Source organism: Trametes versicolor, assembly GCF_000271585.1.
Source record: "Trametes versicolor FP-101664 SS1 unplaced genomic scaffold TRAVEscaffold_8, whole genome shotgun sequence".
In the NCBI taxonomy this organism is placed as follows: Eukaryota; Fungi; Basidiomycota; class Agaricomycetes; order Polyporales; family Polyporaceae; genus Trametes; species Trametes versicolor.
The window spans coordinates 2,255,455-2,276,792 of NW_007360328.1; the positions used below are offsets into that span (position 1 = coordinate 2,255,455).

General features: G+C 58.4%; 5 protein-coding genes across 5 annotated transcripts; all 5 read left to right on the forward strand.

Moving 5' to 3' along the window:
• Positions 1–1,134: 1,134 nt before the first annotated feature.
• On the forward strand, positions 1,135–1,997 carry TRAVEDRAFT_49756 (uncharacterized protein; the record flags this gene model as incomplete). Its single annotated transcript, XM_008042146.1, has 3 exons — positions 1,135–1,228; positions 1,283–1,348; positions 1,699–1,997. 3 exons carry the CDS (start codon positions 1,135–1,137, stop codon positions 1,995–1,997), a joined length of 459 nt encoding a protein of 152 aa, XP_008040337.1.
• A 2,468-nt stretch (positions 1,998–4,465) lies between these two features.
• On the forward strand, positions 4,466–5,334 carry TRAVEDRAFT_65847 (uncharacterized protein; the record flags this gene model as incomplete). The annotated part of the gene is made up of 4 exons (XM_008042579.1): positions 4,466–4,559; positions 4,625–4,690; positions 4,754–4,813; positions 4,890–5,334. 4 exons carry the CDS (start codon positions 4,466–4,468, stop codon positions 5,249–5,251), a joined length of 582 nt encoding a protein of 193 aa, XP_008040770.1. The 3' UTR covers positions 5,252–5,334.
• A 2,244-nt stretch (positions 5,335–7,578) lies between these two features.
• Positions 7,579–11,204, forward strand: TRAVEDRAFT_170938 (beta-glucosidase). The gene is made up of 8 exons (XM_008042580.1): positions 7,579–7,984; positions 8,360–8,960; positions 9,013–9,137; positions 9,191–9,330; positions 9,383–9,551; positions 9,603–9,770; positions 9,827–10,482; positions 10,536–11,204. The coding sequence occupies exons 1-8, from the start codon at positions 7,591–7,593 to the stop codon at positions 11,019–11,021; spliced, it is 2,739 nt and encodes a 912-aa protein (XP_008040771.1). The 5' UTR covers positions 7,579–7,590; the 3' UTR covers positions 11,022–11,204.
• A 1,446-nt stretch (positions 11,205–12,650) lies between these two features.
• On the forward strand, positions 12,651–13,931 carry TRAVEDRAFT_49759 (uncharacterized protein; the record flags this gene model as incomplete). Its single annotated transcript, XM_008042147.1, has 6 exons — positions 12,651–12,671; positions 12,731–12,895; positions 12,957–13,035; positions 13,099–13,233; positions 13,299–13,501; positions 13,557–13,931. The coding sequence occupies 6 exons, from the start codon at positions 12,651–12,653 to the stop codon at positions 13,929–13,931; spliced, it is 978 nt and encodes a 325-aa protein (XP_008040338.1).
• Positions 13,932–16,720: 2,789 nt separating this feature from the next.
• Positions 16,721–19,795, forward strand: TRAVEDRAFT_49760 (beta-glucosidase; the record flags this gene model as incomplete). Its single annotated transcript, XM_008042148.1, has 8 exons — positions 16,721–17,066; positions 17,119–17,719; positions 17,780–17,904; positions 17,961–18,100; positions 18,156–18,324; positions 18,374–18,541; positions 18,601–19,256; positions 19,310–19,795. The coding sequence occupies 8 exons, from the start codon at positions 16,721–16,723 to the stop codon at positions 19,793–19,795; spliced, it is 2,691 nt and encodes an 896-aa protein (XP_008040339.1).
• Positions 19,796–21,338: the final 1,543 nt, after the last annotated feature.

Below are 21,338 nucleotides of genomic sequence, written 5' to 3' on the forward strand. Positions count from 1 at the left end.
CTGCGACCTCGCTCAAGGATGCAGGTGGTAGTGCGGTGTAGGTACTAGTGCGTTGACTGCGGTGACTCACCGTTTGGCGCTTAATCGCACTAGGGTTGTGTCACAGAATAGACGCTAATTGTCAGTACGTACACCAGTTTCGCCAACTCAAACTGGAGCTTAAGCTGAGTTTGTGCTTGGCTTGTACCAGTACCTGGTGGCCCCAGAGCTCAATCATACAGCGTGACGCAAAGTGCGTTTCCATACGCACAACATAGGTGAGAGCGGGTGACTGTGTAGCTGAGTTCGACCACCTTGACGGCGACCCCAGTGATCACATTCATTCGAAATCAGGACTGTACGCCATTCAAGGCTGCAGCTCCGTTACCGAACTGGAACAGGCACTCTCAAGCGCCACACGCTTCTAGTCCAAACACACCGGCCCCGTCCCAGCAGTTCTCGCCAGATAGTGTCTGCTGTGAACAAAGGAAATTGCATCGATGACGGCACCCCCGAACCTAGCAGTACGCCCCCATCCTCGCGTCCGTGCTTCCCCAAAGCGCAGTGTCCTGCAGCTGACCACGAATCTGCAGCGTTGACGCGCGTCTGGCGCGCCAAGGTGAATTCGCGTCCGTGGTCCATCAAATATTGTGGTCGAGAAGGACGCGCTGGTGGCGGCGCTAGTGTACGTGCGCAGATGTTGTGTGACTGACCGCGGGAGAACGTACAATGTGGGCCCTGAGGCTCTGAAGCGACCATGGACGAGAGGTACGCTCCATATGTGGGTTCAGTAAATCGTGCTTGGCTTGGCACAGACACGGCATTCACTACGAACCTAGGAAGACGGGAACGCAGGTCTGGAGAAAGCGAGATATGCGGTCAGCATAGGGTCGCGCTTCCTTCAAGGGTGATATCGCAGGTACGTAACTCCTGCCATGCAATGCAAACCACCGATGACACGAGATTGGCGGATTGGTATGTTCCTGCGCGAGCAGTCCATACGGGGCCACACCGACATTCAGGACTGCTACGGAAAGCCCTAGCACGACATGAGCGTGAGTTTACTGGGAGAAAATATATATTGTGGCCAACGTACCTCCCTCCAACAACGGACATCCTCTATACATGACACCCCGCAAGTTCTCGATATACACGATGCTCGCCCGCCTCTCCATGCTCTTCCTCTCCGCCCTCGCTGTATGCACGCTCTTCGCTTCCAGCGCGACAGCGGCCGTCCAGCGGCGTGATAGTCAGCCATCGCATCTACTCACCTACTCGTCCGAGCTGACGGTCCCTTTGACAGTCGGCAGCGCGATCGACTCGCTCACCTCTGAGGCGGGCTCTCTCGCGTCCGCAGGCACCGCCGAAGGTACGCCTCGTCAGGAGGTTTCCGTCGCCGTAGAGGACGTCCGTGATTGACTTGTAGGCCTCCTTTGCCAAAACGACCAGCCCCCACACGACCGCGGTGATTTTCGGCTCGTCCGCCCAGGGCTCGAAAATCGCAAGGTCGACAGAGTACGCAATGTCCGACCTGGAGATGAATTAGCACCAGGATGGTTTTTCCAATTGGCTATCGGAACGACGTAGATAGCAGAGCGCCACGTACGTTGATCAAGTGCTGTAGTACATTCAACGCTCCTGAGTCCCGTCTCCGAACTGGAACTAACACTCTCCGGCGCCCCACACTTCCTGCCCAACCAACCACGCGCATGGCCCCAGTCCCCACCCCAACCACCTCGGACGTAGCGCATCTCGAGCACCACGCGCTCCCAGCACGGACGATCCCCGAGCCGGTCCTACTGCGCCAGCACCAGTCATACATTCGTGGGTCCACGCGTGATGCTGGGAGCGGGGTCCACATTGCATGGTTGCCCATCACTGCGGAATGTGGTCGAGTAGGACGCACTGGCAGCGGCGTTGCGACCACCCAACGCATGCAGCAGCGTGCTTTCAGTGTCTTCAACCCCAACTCCTGCGAGACGCCTGGCGAGACGAGGATCGCGCTCGAGCCACAGTGAGGTACTGCAACCGGGACCGGTCAGCTCGAAAGCGCTCGTACCCACATGGTTGTGGCGTACAGGACTCCGAGCACCTCCATTAATGGCTCACGTCGTATATACAATCAATATGCTTTGTTATACTACATATCTCTCGGAGACTTAATTTGATCACTGGCAGCTCATGCTACTTGTATTTACCGTCCGGTAGGCACTGGGCCAGTGAACAGGTATCCGCGCGTCGGGGCTTGCAGCACCGCAACGTCCGTCAGGCCATCGTCGTCTACGCTGTAGACCGACAATCTTGTTGCTGAGGACGTTATCTGTTTCAACACCGCGCGGAGGCGCATGCGGCGCACCTACTGCACGGCGGCGATGAAGGCAGCGTCGCAAGCGGAGGCTGTTCTGCCGGAGAGTGGACTGGCTGGTCGGATTCTGGTGTGTGGAGAAGATACAGGACTCACGCCCAGCTGCTATGTACGCGTTCGAGCACAGCGTCGCAGGTGCGGTAACGGTCGACTGTGGCATGTCGGGCAAGTTGTTCGCACCGTAGATGGCCGCCCTCGATAATGTGGTCCATTTCCTGCGACGAGACGGTCGTCGCCGTCTGCGCGCTCCCGGGGCGGCAGAGGACAGAGACAAAGGCGAACGAGCTGTTGGATATGATCGCCATGCGGTCAAGATATGGCGAGATGCCAGGCATGTACTCTGTCGTCGAATCGAACATAGACAAGTGATTCGACGACAGAGTACGTGATGCTGGGGGTCTCGCGTACTCGGGGACGGTGAGCGAGGAGCCGTTGTTGCAGAGCGCAGTTGCCCCCAGGGCACCCCATGCGCTCAGGCTTTCATGCACTCAGAGCCAGCTGAGGAGCGGGTCCCTCATGCCTAGCCAAGACCGCCAGAGAGTGACAATACAGCTCGTGCGGGCCGCGGAATTCCAGGACAGCCCATCCTGCCCCTAGCGGTGTTGTTGTGCTGCCTCTGCGCGGCCGAGGATGCGGATGGCTCACTATCTCGCCATCGCGTCGATTTATTCGTGCGGCTTCTTTACTCTCCGTGCCGTGTGCGGTCACGTCAGGAAGGTCAGATCGCCCAGTCAATCCCGAGGGACTAGAACGGTAAGCAACGCCCACAACTTGATTCTGCTGGAGAGAGCTCACCTCATGGTACAGTATAAGGGCGGAGGCGTGCGAACACTTCGTAACACGAATAAGTCTGTTCACGTCCATTGCAGCCACTCCCTGACGCACCCTCGGCTGTGGCCCTTGGTGTGCTGGCCAAACGGGATGTTGATATGGCGCAGGACGGAGACGGCGCGGGCACTGGATGCGAGATGTGTTGGCCGAAGATGGCCTTGCGAGTGTGTGATGCGGCACCGGAGCTCAGAGTCTGGACCAGAGCATGAGGTCGTGCCCGTCGCATGGCGTCGCATGGGTACTATCGACGAGTGGCGTCGACGTCGTTGCGGGTTGCGGGTCGATCCTGTGTGCAAATGCTGGAGAGCACCTGCGCGATGCAGGGGGATTTATGCGTTGTTTTTGCGCGCGGGTGGCCTGTAATCACGAAGTTGTGAGCGTAGTTCATGTCGACACAGGGCGCCAGTGCACGGACCGCAAGATATGTATGCTGTGGACCTTGGCGTCAAGCTATGGAACATTAGAACGCACACCATGTCGCCCGGGGCAACCGCTAGGTCGTAGTCAGTGCGAGGCTCATGTGAGTGTGCACGCACCTGTAGCGTCTTGGTGCCCGTTCAATAGCGGACGTCACATAAGTAGATACATCCCGTGTTGAATGTAGATCAATGTGCAGTGTTTGACTCGAGACCCGGAGAAGAGGTTAACATTGAGAAGGGAACGCAGTGACATGGTATGATGATGCCTCGTAGTCTAAGTCTATGATGGTCGTCGCGAAAGCTCAACCCTAACCAGGATGAAATGCGCTAGGCCATAATATTCTAGTCGAAGAGGGTGTCAGAAGACGATATCAGGAATCTCGCGTGTTTAGGGCGTTTAACGGGCGTTTAACGAGCGCTTTCGAGCTGACCGGTCCCGGTTGCAGTAGTGAGGTGCAACCGCCGCACGACGACAGTTGAGAACAGCGGAGGACGACGTGGGCCATCTCTATCCTCCTGCCTGGCCCTCACAGGCTCTGCTTGCAAACGGGAGTGCGGGAGTAGGCATGTCTACCAGCCAACTGAGCACGCGGAGATAGAGTCCGGTGCAGCGGATAACGGTAACTTGCATTTCCTGAAGGCGCGTAGCTTGTGGCGTGTAGTACAAACCACCTCTGACACCAGAAAGATGAGGTGGTTTGCTCCTGCAAGAGGGCTCACTTGGAAATCCAATACTATCCTTGCGCACCATACCGAGACTAGTGAGTGTTTTTGTGTCTGCGGAGGGTATATAATGTGCGCAACGTACCCTCCTCCCAGCAGACATCCGTCCTCGTCACCCCACGCCCCCTGCCAGCCATCGACCAGCACCATGCTCGCCCGCCTCTCCGTGCTCTTCCCCGCCGCCTTGGCGGTATGCACCCTCTTCGCCTCCAGCGCGACAGCAGCCGTCCAGCAGCGCGACAGTCAGTCTCCACATCCCCTATCCGGACTCCCCCCGTGCACCCGAGCTGACCACCGCGCCGCACAGTCGGCAGCGCGATCGACTCGCTCACCTCTGAGGCGGGCTCCGTAGCATCCAAAGCCACCGCCGAAGGTACATACCCCTCGTCCGCGCCCGGCGCCGTCCAGCACTGACACAGCGCCGCCGTCTGCGCAGCCGGCTCCCTCTTCAGCGACGCGACCTCCGCCGTCGGCGCCCTCGCAACCATCGTCACCTGTACGTCCATCCATTGTCTCCCTTTCCCCTTCCCCGCCCCTGCTCTCACCACGACACTGACAACACACAATGACAGCGGTGGCCGGCGAGGCGGTCACAGTCGTGCAGGACGCCGACGGCGCGGCGATCACGCTCGCCGCGAGCGGCCTTGGCGTCGTCACGTCCTTCGCGGGCGCCGTGTACACCGCGTTCACGGGCGACGTCGCGTCCGTGCTCGCGCACCCCACCGTCACCGTCACCGTCACCAGCACCACCACCGTCACCAGCCCCGGCCCCGGCGCCAGCGGCAGCGGCAGTGCGGGGGGCCAGACGAGCAACGCCGCCGGGCGCGCGCGCGGGGCGTCCGGGATCGCCGCACCCGGGCGCGGGGGGCCGCTCGTGGGCGGGATGGCGGTGGTGCTCGCGAGCGTGCTCGCTGGGGCGTGGGCGGTCCTCTAGGCTCGTCGGCGGCGGGTGCGCGTAGGCGGGTCGGTCGTTGCGGGGTGTTCTCGTCAGAATCGGTATCTCCGTGCGAGCTTGAGCGTCAGCGCGTCGGTTGCGGGGTGCACGATAGGTCCGTGCGAGTGTGCGTCTTGTTCGTGTTAGGGGGTGGGGTCGGGTCGGGTCGGGTCGGGCTTCGTTCGGGGTATTGCGGGGGTATTATGTACTGGGGGACGAGTAGTTTTTTTGTAGCAGGCGACATCGTCGTTTGAACTCGCACCTTGGTTCATCAGAGCGCGTGTAGTCCGTGCGGGCGCCAGGAGCCATCTCCCGATGCTGGGCTGCTCGGTACTTACCACCTCGGGCACGGCTCGGTGCGGCATATTCTCGCGGTATTCGAAAGCGAGAAGTGTGCTTGCAATAGTGTGATATACGTACGTACATGCACCGCGGCGAAGACGACCGCCAGAGGGAGGTCACAGACACGTTCTTCAGCAGATCTTCAGCGGAATACTCTACCGGAACGGGCCAAGCTCACCGTAACATGGCACAAGCCCGCCGGCATAGGAGGCGTCGACGTGCCCAGTGGAGAAAAGGAAGGTGTGCAATAAACGTGGGAGGAGTCGCATTCGGGCGCGATGCGAAGCGTCCTGGGACAACAGCGGCGTTACCCCAGCGCAACCGGAGCCGAATCGTATCCCCAGACGCACCTCGAGCGGGAATCCAAAGTACAATAAAGCTTGACATACCGGCAAATTTTGGGGTGGTACGCACGCATGTCTTCCATTCCTTGCGCGTCCGGCCGCGCGCTGCAGCATTTTGGCAGTCAGCTAACGCAGTATGCAAGGTCCCGAGCGAGGCGAGCACGAACGAACGTGGGCTTCAATCGTCCCACCGGACGTCATGTTCAGACGCCAGGCATGCCGGGCCGGGGCCGTATGTCGCGACAAAGGTAAATAAACAACAACGCCCACCGTGACTTACCTTCTGCGGCCCAGGGCGGGCGCCCGCTTGCGCGCGGAGCTCCGAAGCATTTCCCCGGCCGATGGGACGATGAAACTTGAAGTGCCGGTCGGTGTATGGCATGGTGCTGACTGAGTGAAGGTGTCGACCCACCGCTGGCATATGATATTGCGTAGAACTAGAAGGCCGAGCGGGGATCGCGGCAGTCATGAACTTGGCAAGGGCAACGCGAGGTCAAGCGGACAGATCTGGAGGACGATAGGCGGACAGGGACGGGCCGATATGTGCGGCCGGCGGCACAGCGTACTCAGAGACGAGGAAAGAGAGAGCCAGCAGGATGGAAAGGTGTCGTCGTCTATGGGCCGAGAAACGTGGGTCTGGCGGCGTTAGCACGTAGTCTCGATCGATCCTTCGACTCTTCGAGGCATGCAATAGCGGCGGCAAGGTGATCAGAATAGCAGAAGAGGACGACGTGTGGCGCAGACAGAGTACCGGGAGCGGTTCGCGGGCGAACATGCAGCAGGTCATCTGCGCAAAGGCTGTTGCTAAACTGAGCAGGGCGGCCGAGGTTATCAGAGGGCATCAGAGGGCCACGAGGAAGACGCGACAGCACAAACGGCATACGAACATAGACGCACACTTTAGCGCAAGGTTCTCCAGGCAACGCGCCTTCCGACCCGGCCTCGGCTTGAGCGAGGACAGGAATGCAGAACGGCGAAGAGGCCGATGCGCCCGGCGAGAAGAAACGAGGCCGGAGGGGGCACGCGGGGCGGGGCGGGCGGGGGGGTCAGGCGACCGCCGGGGAGGGAGTCACGTTGGAGGCGAGCGCATGCGGGGGCCCTGGAAGGTGATGGGAATGCAGAATTATGAGACCCGTTGACGGACGGTGAGAGCGGGCTGCGCTCGGCGGCGGGGCGTTTGGGCGGTGGAAGAGATGCGGGTACGGATGCATCATCACCTGAACCGAGCGAGTGCGCTTGCCCAATTGCTCTCCATCGCGCGGGCGTCGCTGCTCGTACGATGTCGACGCCACGAAGACGATGAGGAGCAACTCGGATTGGGAAGAGACGGAGGGATCGGGTAGGAAGAAGTGCAGAGAAAGACGGAGCGGTGGAGGTAACGGCAGGAGGAAGAGAAGGCGATCGGCCACCGAAGAGGTTGAAAAAATACGACGCGCGTTACGTCATCGGTCACTTGACAGAGTCAGGGTGCACGCGTAGGCGCCCATAACGAGAGGCCGCGTTCCAGAGCAGAATGCTTGCTGCCCCGCTTGCCTCTCTCCATCGTGCTCGGCGCGCAACTCGTGCTTCTCCTCGCCATCCCGAGGTATATAAACCCATGGCGCATCCTCCGAGCTTTTCCCGAGCCCTCTCTCTCTGCTCCTCGACGCTGCCATGGTTGTCCTCAACGCTCGTCTCTCCGCTCTTTGCGCTCTCCTTCTCGCCGCCATCTCCGATGCTCAATCCACTAGCGAGCTCTCCTCCGCGGTGTCTGCGTCGTCGGCAGCGTCGTCAGCCGTCGCGTCTTCAACTGAGGTCGTGACCTCCATCCTGACGAGCGTCGCGTCCTCCGCGTCGGCGTCGGTCTCGGCTTCGGCACCCGCGTCGGTCTCCTCCGCCAACTCCAGCGGAGTGAGCAGCGCGTCCGCATCTGTCTCTACCATTCTCTCCGGGACCTCCATCGCGTCAGTGTCGAGTGCAATCTCGTCTGTCGCGTCGGTGTCAAGCGCCATCTCCTCCGCCGCTCCTTCGGCGTCCACTGCCTCTACGGGCCCTCCTCTCGAGTCCAGTGAGTAATCTTTCCTGTTCCTTTTCATTCGGAGTGCACATGGAGTAAAGTGGTGTCCATGCTACGCGTTCGTGCTCCTTGTGGGCGGGCGTGCGGTCATTTCATGTCCGTTCGGGTGCCGAAAGCGGAGCCCGCAAAGTCCGCGTGGCGCGGTGTTTCTAAGTATAAATTACGCGGCATACCTCGGCGCGAACCTCACCTGAGTCTGGCGATGCGATATTTCCATGGTTTTAGTGGATAGATTGTTTCTCATTTATGGATGTGGTGGGCATGCTTTTAGCAAGTAGTATTTTCAGGGCGGTTCATATACATCTCGAATATCTCTCGCTTGCTCTCTTGGCACGAAAACTGAGAACTGATCTTGTTCGCTTTCAGCGCACCTCACGATACCCATTTCCAAATACCCCTTCACGTCGTTCCCTGTCCCCTCCGCATCCCCGATACCCGGCGTGTTCCCCTCGACTTCACCCAAGTCTCCGCCCCCGCCGGGCTCGAGCCTCATTCCCGACTTTGGCCCAGCCTGGAAGGCCGCACATGCCCGCGCCAAGAAGCTAATCTCCGGCTGGTCGCTCGAGCAAAAGGTTGCGACCACCACCGGTGTCGGCTGGATGGGTGGTCGCTGCGTCGGTAACATTCCCGCCGTCGCTGATTGGCCTGGCCTCTGTCTCGAAGATTCCCCTCTGGGCGTGCGCGATACTGACTTCGTAACCGCGTTCCCCACTGGTCTGTCAGCTGCCGCAACATGGCAGCGTGCTCTCATTCGTGCTCGTGGGCTCGCGATGGGACAGGAGTTCAAAGGCAAGGGTGCGAACGTTGCACTTGGGCCTATGATGAACATGGGTCGTATCGCCCAGGGTGGCCGCAACTGGGAGGGTTTCGGCGCGGACCCATTCCTTTCTGGGGAGGCCGCGTACGAGACGATTCTCGGTATGCAGGAGGGCGGCGTACAGGCCTGCGCGAAGCACTTCATCAACAAGTATGTCTTATGAACTCGCTTGACGTCTATCCGCTGACGATTCGCGGTATAGCGAGCAGGAGCACTTCCGTACGCAGGAGTCGTCAAACGTCGACGACCGTACTGAGCACGAGATCTACTTCCACCCCTTCTTGCGTTCGGTGCAGGCTGGCGTGGCTAGTGTCATGTGCAGCTACAGTACGTCGTCGTGTTGAATGTGCGCCTGAACTGCCTGCTGACACGGATCTCAGACCTGGTCAACGACACGTACGCGTGCGAGAACGACCACACGCTCAACCAGCTCTTGAAGAGGGAGGCAGGCTTCCAAGGCTACGTCATGTCCGATTGGCAGGCGCACCATTCGACTCTTGCCGCCGTCGCGGGCTTGGATGTACGTGTTCCGTTGGACTTCGAATGTGCTCTGAACTCACTGTCCACTACAGATGTCCATGCCTGGTGACATCACGTTCAACTCGGGGACGTCGTGGTGGGGCGCGAACCTGACTGCGTTCGTGCAGAACGGCTCGATCGCCGAAACCCGCGTGGACGACATGGCGGAGCGCATCCTCGCGTCGTGGTATCTCCTCGACCAGGACGATAACTACCCCGAAGGTGCGTCTATCATCATGGATGTTATGTATACGTGCTGATTGTGGCGTGCAGTGAGCTTCAACGCGTTCTTCATGAACGATCCGGCGACCAACGCGCACGTCGATGTGCAAGCCGATCACTACAAGATCGTGCGCGAGATCGGCGCTGCTGGAAGTGTTTTGCTCAAGAACACCGACTCCGCGCTCCCCCTCAAGAAACCCCGTAGCATCGCCCTCATCGGTAAGCTGTCCTATGGACTACGTCGTACCTAGAGCTGACTTGATGTGCGCGCATAGGCAACGACTCCGGCCCGAGCTCCCGCGGCCCCAACGGCTACGGTGACCGCGGTGGGGACGACGGCATCCTCGCGATGGGCTGGGGATCTGGCACCACCCAGTTCCCGTACCTCATCTCGCCGCTTGAGGCTATTCAGGCTCGCGCCCGCAAGGACTCCTCCGGCTCGCAGGTGTCGTGGTTCCTCAACAACTGGGACCTCGCTGGGGCGCAGGCGACCGCACTCGACCAGGACGTCGCGCTCGTATTCGTCAACGCGGACTCGGGCGAGGACTACATCACCGTCGACGGCAACGAGGGCGACCGCAAGAACCTCACGCTCTGGGGCAACGCCGACAATCTCATCGCCGCGATCGCAGAGGTGAACCGGAATACGATCGTCATCGCGCACTCCGTCGGCCCCGCGATCATCGAGCCCTGGATTGAGAACCCCAATGTCACCGCCGTGATCTGGGCTGGGCTGCCTGGGCAGGAGGCGGGCAACTCGATCACAGACGTGCTGTACGGCGACGTGAACCCCTCTGGCCGCCTCCCGTACACGATCGCGAAGAGCCCCGCGGACTACAGCGCGCAGCTGATCACTGGGGGCTCTGGCGACGAGATCCTGCGCATCGACTATACCGAGGGCCTCAACATCGATTACCGCCACTTCGACGCGGTATGTTCTCGTCTCCACGTTGTTGTCGAGTGTGTACTGACGCAGTTTTGCAGAACAACATCGACCCGCGCTTCGAGTTCGGCTTCGGTCTCTCGTACACCACGTTCTCCTACACCGGCCTGCGCGTCACGCCCATCGCGCACGCAGACCACACGTCCGCCGCGCTCGAGTCCGCCTGGGCCGCGGGCAAGGCCTCCCCCGCCGACGAGGGCGCCGTCGCCGCGCTCTGGCTGCACCGCCCGGCGTTCGAGGTCACCTTCACCGTCAGGAACACCGGCGCCGTCGCAGGCACCGAGATCGCGCAGCTCTACCTGCACTTCCCGAGCAGCGCGGGCGAGCCCCCGAGCGTGCTGCGCGGGTTCCAGGACATCAAGGTGCCGGCGCACGGGATCGCGCAGGGGAAGATCACGCTCTCGCGCTACGACCTGAGCGTGTGGGATGTGGACGCGAAGGGGTGGGGGAAGCCTGCGGGGCAGTTCACGTTCTCGATTGGTGCGAGCAGTCGCGACTTCCGGCTGAAGGGGACTGTGCCGCTGTGAGGGCACGCTGTCTTGCTTTCATCTAGGAGAAAAGGATTTAGGACGGGTGGAGGAAGGGGGCGCGATCTGAACGACATCCCACGGACCGCGAAAGATTTGTGTATACCTACTGCTATTGCTTGACTATCCATCGTCGCTGACTATTGGCCGCGCACCGACCGTCATCCATTGTCTGTACAGCCGCTTCTCTCCATGACTTCACGGGTGATAGTTTCGATTCGTAAGACTCTGCCTCCTTGATCATCTGTCCGACTAACTTGGGAACCTAGGATATCACATCCGAATCCCCACGTAAGCGCCTTCGAGGCACCACGAGTCCCGGTATCTGACAGCTCCCAACAGGTTCCTCCATGATATGCGCGGGCGAGGGTCGTAAATGACCTTCAACGAGCTCCATGGAGTAATCCGTCTTTCTCGTCGGTACCACATAGCTGACTATCAAAGCCAGTCCCTCTGCGCCCCACAGCCATGCTTCAAGACCACCTTTGCCGCCCTGGAGTGAGAAGAGCACGTCACGGGCTGTACGGGTTGGACACATGTCCACGCTCCGAGTCGGTGCATATCGCGCCGCCAACCTCGCGGAGCTCACGAAGATTCCCCCATACGCGCACTACTGGTGCATGTAGCTACACGAGCTTATGCTCAGCGGGTGTATGTCAAAACAGTGGCCCGGCGAGTAAGCTCGCGTGGAGATGCAAGAACGCCCTTGTCTGCAGGATCATCGCTGTCGAGCGCAACAAACGGTGTACGACACCAGAGGCGAGCGGACAGTGCCACAGGCACGTATTGCTGGAGCTTTGAGGGGAGAGTTTCGGGGCACCGTGTCTCCCGTTGTGTCGCTAGCGCCGATACAGGCAAGACAAGTACTCTCTAGCGTGACAGGGCCGCGTTGAGCGGCGGAGGCGACCCTGCCTCGTTTGTTCGATCAGGCCGTTACTTGGATCACTTGCATTGGAGATTTTGTCTACACGTGGAGCCTAACAAACAGGCGGCACGCAATCGGAACCCTTGAATGTGGCAGGTTTACGGCGCAAGGCTCCGACAGCGCTGGTGAGAGCCACACCGACCGCCCGAGCTGCCTCAGCCATTGGCTGTGAATTGTTTGTTCGGCCCCAGCAGGTAAACAAGGCCCCAAGCGCGAGGCGATCACAAACCGACTTAACGTTTCATAAGCAGCTGTCTTGAATGACACAGCAGTGCATTACCATCTGAGACGAATTATGGTTCCGTCGTGTTCGAGTCGTAGATGGAGACACCTACGCGTCGTATAAGACTTGAGTCCGACGGGAAGGCCCTACGTGCCTCCCCCCCCCCTCAACCCCTCGTCGGTTCCTCATGCTTCCATTCTCGACTGACCCATCACCATGGGTACGTTCCGTGCTGTTTGAAGGGCTGGGATGGCCTCAATCTATATGACCCTTTGATACAACTGACTCCTGCTTTCGATTACAGCCTATGGTAGCTTATCATGAATTTACCACATACATTGTGGCACTTTTTCTTGAGACCTTGCTCTTTGGCGCGTTCACCGTCACCTATACGATGGGCGTGTGGTCTTTATCCAAAACGCTTGCCTCACGGATTCGGCGCTCAACGCGAGAATGGGTCCTGTTAGGCACCAGCACGACTATGTTTGGGCTGGCCCTTGCGGTACGTATACGTATACTCCTTGCTTGCCATTCTGGAAAAGCTGAATGGTTAATCCTTAGCATGTTGCATTGAGTTTGAAGCTTACGCTCATTGGATTCGTTGCGAATGGAGACAGCATGTTTGATGTTTTCTGGACGTTGGAACTCTTCGACTTCGGATCCCCCCTGTGGTTTGCTCGGTTAGGCATCTATGTCACGCAAACGCTAATTGGGGACGCTTTCATGGTGAGCACATCCCATTGGATATTTGTATCAGCAAGTAGTAACAGAAATGAGGTGACTACAGATATACAGAGTGTTTCTCGTATGGAATCGCCATTGGAAAGTGATTGTTCTTCCTGCGGTATTGTGTCTTGTTCACGGTGGTAAGTATAACACTCTACAAGAGCTCGAAAAGGCACACTGATGATGTTCTTTTGCTCTGTCAGTGTGTGGTTATGTCACACTGGCGGGCTTGCTTCAATCCGAATTCGTGTACACACCGAACGGCAACCTTACCGCCAACGTATTCACCTTACTGGCGTTTTTCTCTCTCTCGTTCACCTCCAATGTGCTTTGCTCCGGTACGTTATTGGGCCTTTGCGGGGTGCCCTCCAGCGGCCATCATTCATGGCTGACTTCTCATCAGTTCTCATCATTTGGCGCGTATTCCGCAGCGCGGACCAGTATACGCCGCCGTCAACAAGACTGAAGCTTTTTGGGATGGTAGTCGAGGCTATCGTGCAGTCTGCTGCCATCTACTCTATGGCGTCTCTCTCGCTAATCATCACAAATGTCGAGAGCATTGACATTGGCTTTGAGGCGTGCGTCAGTATCTTCCCACCGCTTATCGTGAGTGCCCGCAGTATCTAAGTAGTTCCGAAGACACTTCAACTGTGCTGCACAGGGCCTCGTATTCTCATTCATAGTCCTACGAATGGCCAGGAGCTCTGCAGAAGACGTAGCCAGGCTCCCTTCGCGCACATGGAGCAGCAGGGCAGACAAGTGCCGCGACGTAATTCCTCCGACCCATCCTATGAACATCCAGCTACCCAAACCTCCCATCCCCCCTGCCGCATTTTACCCTTCAACGCTCGATTTCCCCGAAGACGAGCAGGCGACGGCTAGTAGCAACACGAGCACGAATGGGGCCGAACCGGGAGAGCTATTTCCGCGGAACATGTCTTCGCACGCAGAGGATCGCGATCTAGAAGGCCCGCCGGGAGAGGTCGACATCGCTGTGCTGGACATACGCGCGTCGAAGGCGTCGTGGAACGTATGAGGCGAGATCGGACAGGTGCGTGTGTCCCCGTACCGGGTGCAGCTAGGACGCTCATCAGGTGTTCGCTAAAATAGGCGAGGCGAGAAGATAGCATATAGAAGACAGGCAGACTGAGAAAGAATCATCTATTTAGTTATGTGTCGTACAATCTTGGGCCAGCGAGCCACCGCCGCCTGCTTTCGTAGAAAATGGACTTTATAACGTGCAGAATGGATGGCACATCGGGACCGGCGCGCTAGCATTCAGGCTTACATATAGATAGTATCAACATCGGAACCCTCCAAGAAGAACCTCCAGCAGAACGCCTGCAGCAAAGCCTGAAAGCACTACCGCCATTCGACCCAAGAGGGGTGGCGGGAAGCCCCAACAGACGCAGGCCCAGGCACCTTTTGTGCGGTATTGTTCGTCTGTCCCCCATAGCGATACAGCTCCGTAGGAGACGCGATAGATTGTCAGCCCGGGAGTGAGACTCGCCGCTAACGGGGTGCGTGAGCGCGGGCCCAACGTATATTATGAGCATACGTGGACACGATCACGAAGCCTGCGAGGGATGCGCCGACGTTGAGGCCATTCGCGATTGCTTTACCGTTCGCGACCTTCAGAACCTTCGGCCTGTTGCCGTCGACAGCTACGCGCGCGTCGATGGACGATAGGTATAGCAAACGGGAGGGGGTCGATGACGACGGGCAAGACGCATAGGTGAGAGACTTTGACAGCGCGAGCAGCGGGACTCGTGTCGCTGAGAAGAGATCCTGCTGCGTGGACGATGACGTGTCAATGCCGTTTGAGCCTTAGCTATGTACCGTGGTGGCGGAGTATACCTGGCAGCCAAAAGCGACATCAAGTGACGCAGTTGATCCCACCGTCGGTTCACCCACCTCGTTGAACTTGCTCATAAGAAACGACAGCGCATCAAAGCACCTTTGGGGCATAGACAGAGAACCAGTACCCACTTTTCTCGGTACGCCTGTAATATACCTTGTCAGTTTCGCGGTTACGCATGTGGTGATGCGCTTACCATCATTCTGCAGCTTGGAAGAGAGAGGATCGGGCGTATAACATGTGACAGCGTGTCCACCCGATGTTTCCGCATGCGATCTGGTGTGTCGTACGGCCGCCTTGCATTAGGCGAGGCCGTAGGCAGCACGTCCGCTAATGATTGCGATCTTGACGAGTGGATTGTTCTTCTCGCGATATACCAGGCGAACTTCAAGGACCTAAGAGTGAGAAAGAAAAACGATACCCTGGGACTGACATGATCCAGGTTCTTCCGCCTGTCGTACTAGTAGCATCATAGCAGAGCTGATAGCGCCATTGCGTTGACCTCTACCATCTCTTGTTCAGGGTGCACATACAGAGAGAAGATGTTTGTCCAGACATGTACAGCAGTCCACAGTGCGTGACCAGGCAAGATCCACGCACAAGTCCATGCGACAGCGCCGTTCACGCTTCAGGCTTCAGGTCTAACCTGCAACTATCGCGCGCTGCACTGCTTTGCACTTCACAAGACCCAAAGTGCATCGACAAAAGCCGTAGTTCTGGAGCGAAGTCTGCGTCAAGAAACTCGAGTGACAAGTGTTGTGTAGGAGGGTGAGATGAACGAAGAGAAGATGCACTTCCAGCGTCGATCGCGAGACCTCAGAAACTCTAATCGAGTACTCCGCAACTCCGCCTCAATCTTTGCGAAGACGCCCTGACAGGCGCTTATGTACTCCGTCTCGTTGAGAACGATCACGACGTACGACACCTGTTCACCGACTATATCAAACTATTTCCTCTCGCTGTGCGACATTCTGACTTTCGTTTGCGTATCAAACAGTCAGGAGAGCTTATGGCGCGCGTGGGGAGACTGCGCGGACCAACACATCCAATACGCAACCAATAGCCGCCACGTGTATAATGCAGCGTGGCCGTGTGACGGTGAGTCGATTCGATCTACTTATGCAAGGCGCACTGATACAGTGATACCCAGACAAGCAGAAGCTAAGTGATACTTAAAAACATAAGTCTGTGCATGAGGAGGGCAGAAGGCTGCCGGGGTGTAGAAGGCAATGCGCGGCCGGCATTGAGCCAGTCCCATATGATATGCGACATGACTCACCTCTCCTTGCGAAAGCCACCAGACACCAGATGTATAGGTAACGTCCCCACACAACCCCCAAATTCAGGCTGGTAACGATACTCAGAGCTTTGCCGGCAAAGCAGGCCGCGTGCGAGGGAACGGTCGCCCCACCAAATGTCACTTTCGGATGTCATACCGATAGATGCCCGGTCCGAACTCGTATGTTGCGACAAGGGTAAACAAACCACAACCTCTATCGTGACTACCCTTCTGCGGAGATCTGCGCAGGCCCCGTGGGCCCGATGTATTTCTCCGGTCTGTGGTGATGTGCCGGTCGGTATTTACTCAGTCGCCCATCTCTCTCCCATTGCGCTGACTGAGCACAGAAATCAACGCTAGCTTCATATGTTGTTGCGCAGAAGCCTCCTCGCCGGCTGCCGCAGACTAGTCTTGCGCTTCGAAAGGTCAAGAGGACGGATCATGAGGCCGACGGGTACTCCAAGTGCAGGAAAAAGGGATATTACAGTGCACTCGTGAGAGCACACAACGCTCTCGCATTCCAGAGCAGAATGATTGTTGCCTTGCGTCGCTTTCTTCGTCTCTGACCCTCCCTCTCCCGTGCTCAGCGCGCAACTCGTGCCTCTCTCCACCTCGGTGTGGTATATAAAGTCATGGGCCAGCCTCCGAAATTTCCCCGAGCACTCCTTCACCGCTCGTCAAAGCTGCTATGGTCGTCCTCAGCGTTCGCCTCTCTGCCCTCTGCGCCCTCCTCCTTGCCGCCATCGTTGATGCACAATCGTCCAGCAAAGTCTCCTCGGCGGTGGCTGCATCGTCGGCCGCTGCATCTGCAAGCGAGGGCGTGTCCTCCGTCTTCACCAGTGTCGCGTCCTCCGCACCCGCGTCTGCCTCTTCTGCTATCTCCAGCGGGCAGACGAACATCGCGGTCGGATCAGTATCGACCAGCCGTTCTTGGAGCTCCATCGTATCGAGCGTCGACTCGGCCCCAGCCTCCGTTTCTGTGTCTGCCGCTCCCTCGGCATCCACCGCTGCGACAGGTCCTCCACTCGAGTCCAGTGAGTGTTCTGCTGTCGATACATCTGTCCTACACTGAGTACACGTCTCAAGCTCACTACACGATACCCATCTCCAAATACCCGTTCACCTCCTTCCCGGTGCCCTCGGCATCCCCGATACCCGGTGTATTCCCCTCGACCTCGCCCAAGTCACCGCCCCCTCCAGGCTCGAGTCTTATCCCAGACTTCGGCCCCGTCTGGAAGGCCGCACACGCCCGCGCCAAGAAGCTGATCTCTGGCTGGTCGCTCGAGCAGAAGGTCGCAACCACGACGGGTGTCGGTAATATGAACGGGCGCTGCGTAGGCAACATCCCCGCCATTGCAGACTGGCCCGGTCTCTGCCTCGAGGACTCGCCTCTCGGCGTGCGTGGGACCGACTTTGTGACCGTGTTCCCCACTGGTCTCTCAGCGGCAACCACTTGGCAGCGTTCCCTCATCCGTGCCCGTGGCCTCGCGATGGGTCAGGAGTTCAAGGGCAAGGGTGTGCACGTCGCGCTCGGCCCTATGATGAATATGGGCCGCATCGCCCAGGGTGGGCGTAACTGGGAGGGCTTCGGCGCAGACCCATTCCTGTCTGGCGAGGCCGCTTATGAGACCATTCTCGGACTACAGGCGGGTGGTGTACAAGCATGCGCGAAGCATTACATCGACAAGTACGTCCATACACTCGACGTTCGAGATTTCCTGCTGACACTTCGTAATCTGCGGCGTAGCGAGCAGGAACATTTCCGCATGCAGTCGTCCTCCAACGTCGACGACCGTACCCAACATGAGATTTACTTCCACCCCTTTCTGCGATCGGTGCAGGCCGGCGTCGCCAGCGTCTTGTGCAGTTACAGTGGGTTATCCTGATCGGAGTCCGCGCATTGACAGCTTGCTAACGATCATTTATAGATCTGATCAACGACACCTACGCCTGCGAAAATGACTACACGCTCAACGAGCTCCTGAAGAACCAGGCTGGCTTCCAGGGGTACGTCATGTCCGATTGGGGTGGGCACCACTCTACGCTTGCGGCGGTCGCGGGCATGGATGTAAGTGTTTCCGTCGACTCTATCTCATGTTCTGTTGTCTCAACTCTTTTTTCAGATGTCTATGCCCGGTGACATCGAGTTCGGCGACGGGACCTCGTGGTTCGGCGCCAACCTCACCGCGTTCGTACAGAACGGCACGATTGCGGAGTCCCGCGTGGACGATATGGCTGAGCGCATCGTCGCGTCGTGGTACCTCCTCGATCAGGACCAGAACTATCCCGAAGGTGCGGCATTTGTTCTTTAATCTCAGTGCATGCGCTGACCTCCGCACAGTGAGCTTCAATGCGTTCTTCCCGAACGACTCGGCGACGAACGCCCACATCAACGTGCAAGCCGACCACTACAAGATCGTGCGTGAGATCGGTGCTGCTGGCGCCGTTCTACTCAAGAATACCGACTCGGCGCTCCCGCTCAAGAAGCCACGCAGTGTTGCCCTCATTGGTATGCTATGCCCTACATCCACAGATTCAAGTTTTCGCTAACAGCACTCGCACGTGCAGGCAACGACGCTGGCCCGAGCTCCCGCGGCCCGAACGGATACATGTACGCCGCTGGTGTCGACGGCATTCTCGCTGTGGGCTGGGGCTCCGGCATGACCTCGTTCTCGTACCTCGTCTCGCCGCTCGAGGCTATCCAGGCTCGCGTCCGCAGGGACTCATCCGGGTCTCAGGTCTCGTGGTTCCTCAACAACTGGGACCTTGAAGGCGCGCAGGCGACCGCACTGGACCAGGAGGTCGCGCTCGTCTTCGTGAACGCGGACTCCGGCGAAGGCTTCCTCACCGTCGACGGCAACGAGGGCGACCGCAAGAACCTCACGCTCTGGGGGAATGCCGATGAACTCATCGCCGCGGTCGCGACTGTAAACAAGAACACAATCGTTGTCGCGCACTCCGTTGGCCCCGCGATCATCGAGCCCTGGATTGAAAACCCGAACATCACTGCCGTCGTTTGGGCTGGCCTTCCAGGGCAGGAGGCCGGCAACTCGATCACTGATGTCCTCTACGGCGACGTCAACCCCTTTGGCCGTCTCCCGTACACCATCGCAAAGCGTCCGGAGGATTACAGCGCGCAGCTCGTTACTGGCGGCGCCGACGACGATATCCTGCGGATCGACTACACCGAGGGCCTCAACATCGACTACCGCCACTTCGACGCCGTACGTTCTCGTTCCCGCTTTGTTGCCGAGTGCATACTGACGCAGCTTCATAGAACAACATCGCTCCGCGTTTCGAGTTTGGCTTTGGCCTCTCGTACACAACTTTCTCGTACTCTGGGCTCCACGTTACGCCAATCACCCACGCGGACCACACGTCCGCCATGCTCGAAGCTGCTTGGGCCGCGGGCAAGGCTTCACCCGCCGACGAGGGCGCCGTCGCCGCGCTGTGGCTGCACCGCCCCGCGTTCGAAGTCACCTTCACCGTGAAGAACACCGGCTCCGTCGCAGGCACCGAGATCGCGCAGCTCTACCTGCACTTCCCCAGCTCCGCCGGCGAGCCGCCCAACGTTCTCCGCGGGTTCCAGGATATTCAAGTACCCGCTCACAGCAGCGCTCAGGGCAAGATCACGCTTTCTCGCTACGACCTTAGCGTTTGGGACGCGGATGCGAAGGGGTGGAAGAAGCCCGCGGGCGAGTTCACGTTCTCGATTGGGGCGAGCAGTCGCGACTTCCGTCTGAACGGCACCGTGCCGCTTTGAGGTCGACGCAGGGTTTGCTATGGTCCAGGAGAGAAGGTTTCAGGACGAGTGAGTAATGGGGGGCACGAAGTAAACGATATTTCACTCGTATGGACCACGAACGATCATTCTGTATAGGCGTGTTGATATCATCCTACGAAGCACGGAGTTTCTTGGTATACCTAGGCCTAAGTACTAAGTAGGGGTATGTTCGCGAGTTTGAATAGGTTTGAATTCAGAGATGGAGCGCTTAATGTGGCGTTACTTAAGCGCTTCCCACGCCTGGCGGCGGCACACGAGCAGGCCGACTCCGAATATCTGCGTGTTTCTTCTCTTCGCGCATCATCGACATCCTGGACTACAACTCGAGCAGGTGTGCTCCTCGCCGATGGAGCACCGCTAGAGAATGAACGTGTACAGTGAAATACGCTCCTTCGACAGGCCGGCGATATGAGGGCCCGGCGACAAGCCTTCATCACAGACTCAGTTGCCCTACTGTGAATTCTGCACGGACGGCGGTTCCAGGTCTGAATCATCTATCCTTTCCTCCCGCCTTGCGAACTTCTGACGTTTTAAGTGTATCAAACGACCAGAAGTGCCGTCGGTGCGCGCAGTGGCTATGTGCGCGGGACAGTGACGACTGGGAAACTCGTCTGATACAGAAATGGTAGCTGCCCTGTGTCTATATGCGGCGTGACGGCATGACGTGCATGAGCGAAGGAGGAGGCTACCTGCGCGCAGAAGGCAATGTGCGGTCGGCGTTGAGTCTATTCCCAGGTGACAGATGCGACTTGTCATTGCGACACATCCTAACCCTCCCTACGAAGACCGTCAAATTCACCAGTAAGTCTTTGCGTGAGCTCCCGAATCCAGGCTAGTAACGAAACTCGCACCTTTGTAGTATAAGTTGTCAAGCAAGGCAAGCCAACGGGAGTTTTGGCCGTCTTGCCGATCGTCACTTTCGGACGTCATAGAGGCTCGGTCCGAGCCCTTACGTCGCGACAAGGGTAAATAAACATCAATGCCCATCGTGACCTGCGGCGATCTTCTGCGGAGAAGGGCCCGGATGGACGCTGGCCCCGCACGGGGCCCCGATGTATTTCCCCGGTCTGGGGTTAACCAGTGATGCGCCGATCGGAGTTCACCAACACGGTCCTGTCGCGGCCGTTGAGCTGACTGAGCGCACGCCGCAGACGTCGAAGCCGGCGGATGTTCAGACATGTTGATTTCGACCGGGGTCAAATTTATCAACGTGAGCCCTTTTCCCGGACCTCTCCCCCACGGTGAGTATCTCTCCGCAAATGTTTCGGACAGGCAACTCAAAAGATATATTCTGTTAGGCGTCTCAAACTCACCGGACATCTGAGGTAAAGCTCCAAGCATCATACGTACTTGCGCAGAAGTTACCGCGAGGATCGTGGCTGTCGCAGGCCAGCTTTGAACTTGGCAAAGAGACGGTACGGTCAGAGGACAGATTAAAAGGCCGATAGGCGAGCTGTGGCGGGCCGCTTTGTGTGCTGCCGGCGGCACAGCCCACTCGAAACCCAGGAAAAAGGGATCGAGC

What these genes read in the sequence shown, in the direction of transcription:
- TRAVEDRAFT_170938 (XM_008042580.1), top strand. Translation starts at nt 7,591, where the DNA reads ATGGTTGTCCTCAACGCTCGTCTCTCCGCTCTTTGCGCTCTCCTTCTC. An exon ending in TAGTGTCATGTGCAGCTACA is followed by an intron (nt 9,138 to 9,190) that starts GTACGTCGTCGT and finishes CACGGATCTCAG; the next exon opens with ACCTGGTCAACGACACGTAC. An exon ending in CCGTAGCATCGCCCTCATCG is followed by an intron (nt 9,771 to 9,826) that starts GTAAGCTGTCCT and finishes GTGCGCGCATAG; the next exon opens with GCAACGACTCCGGCCCGAGC.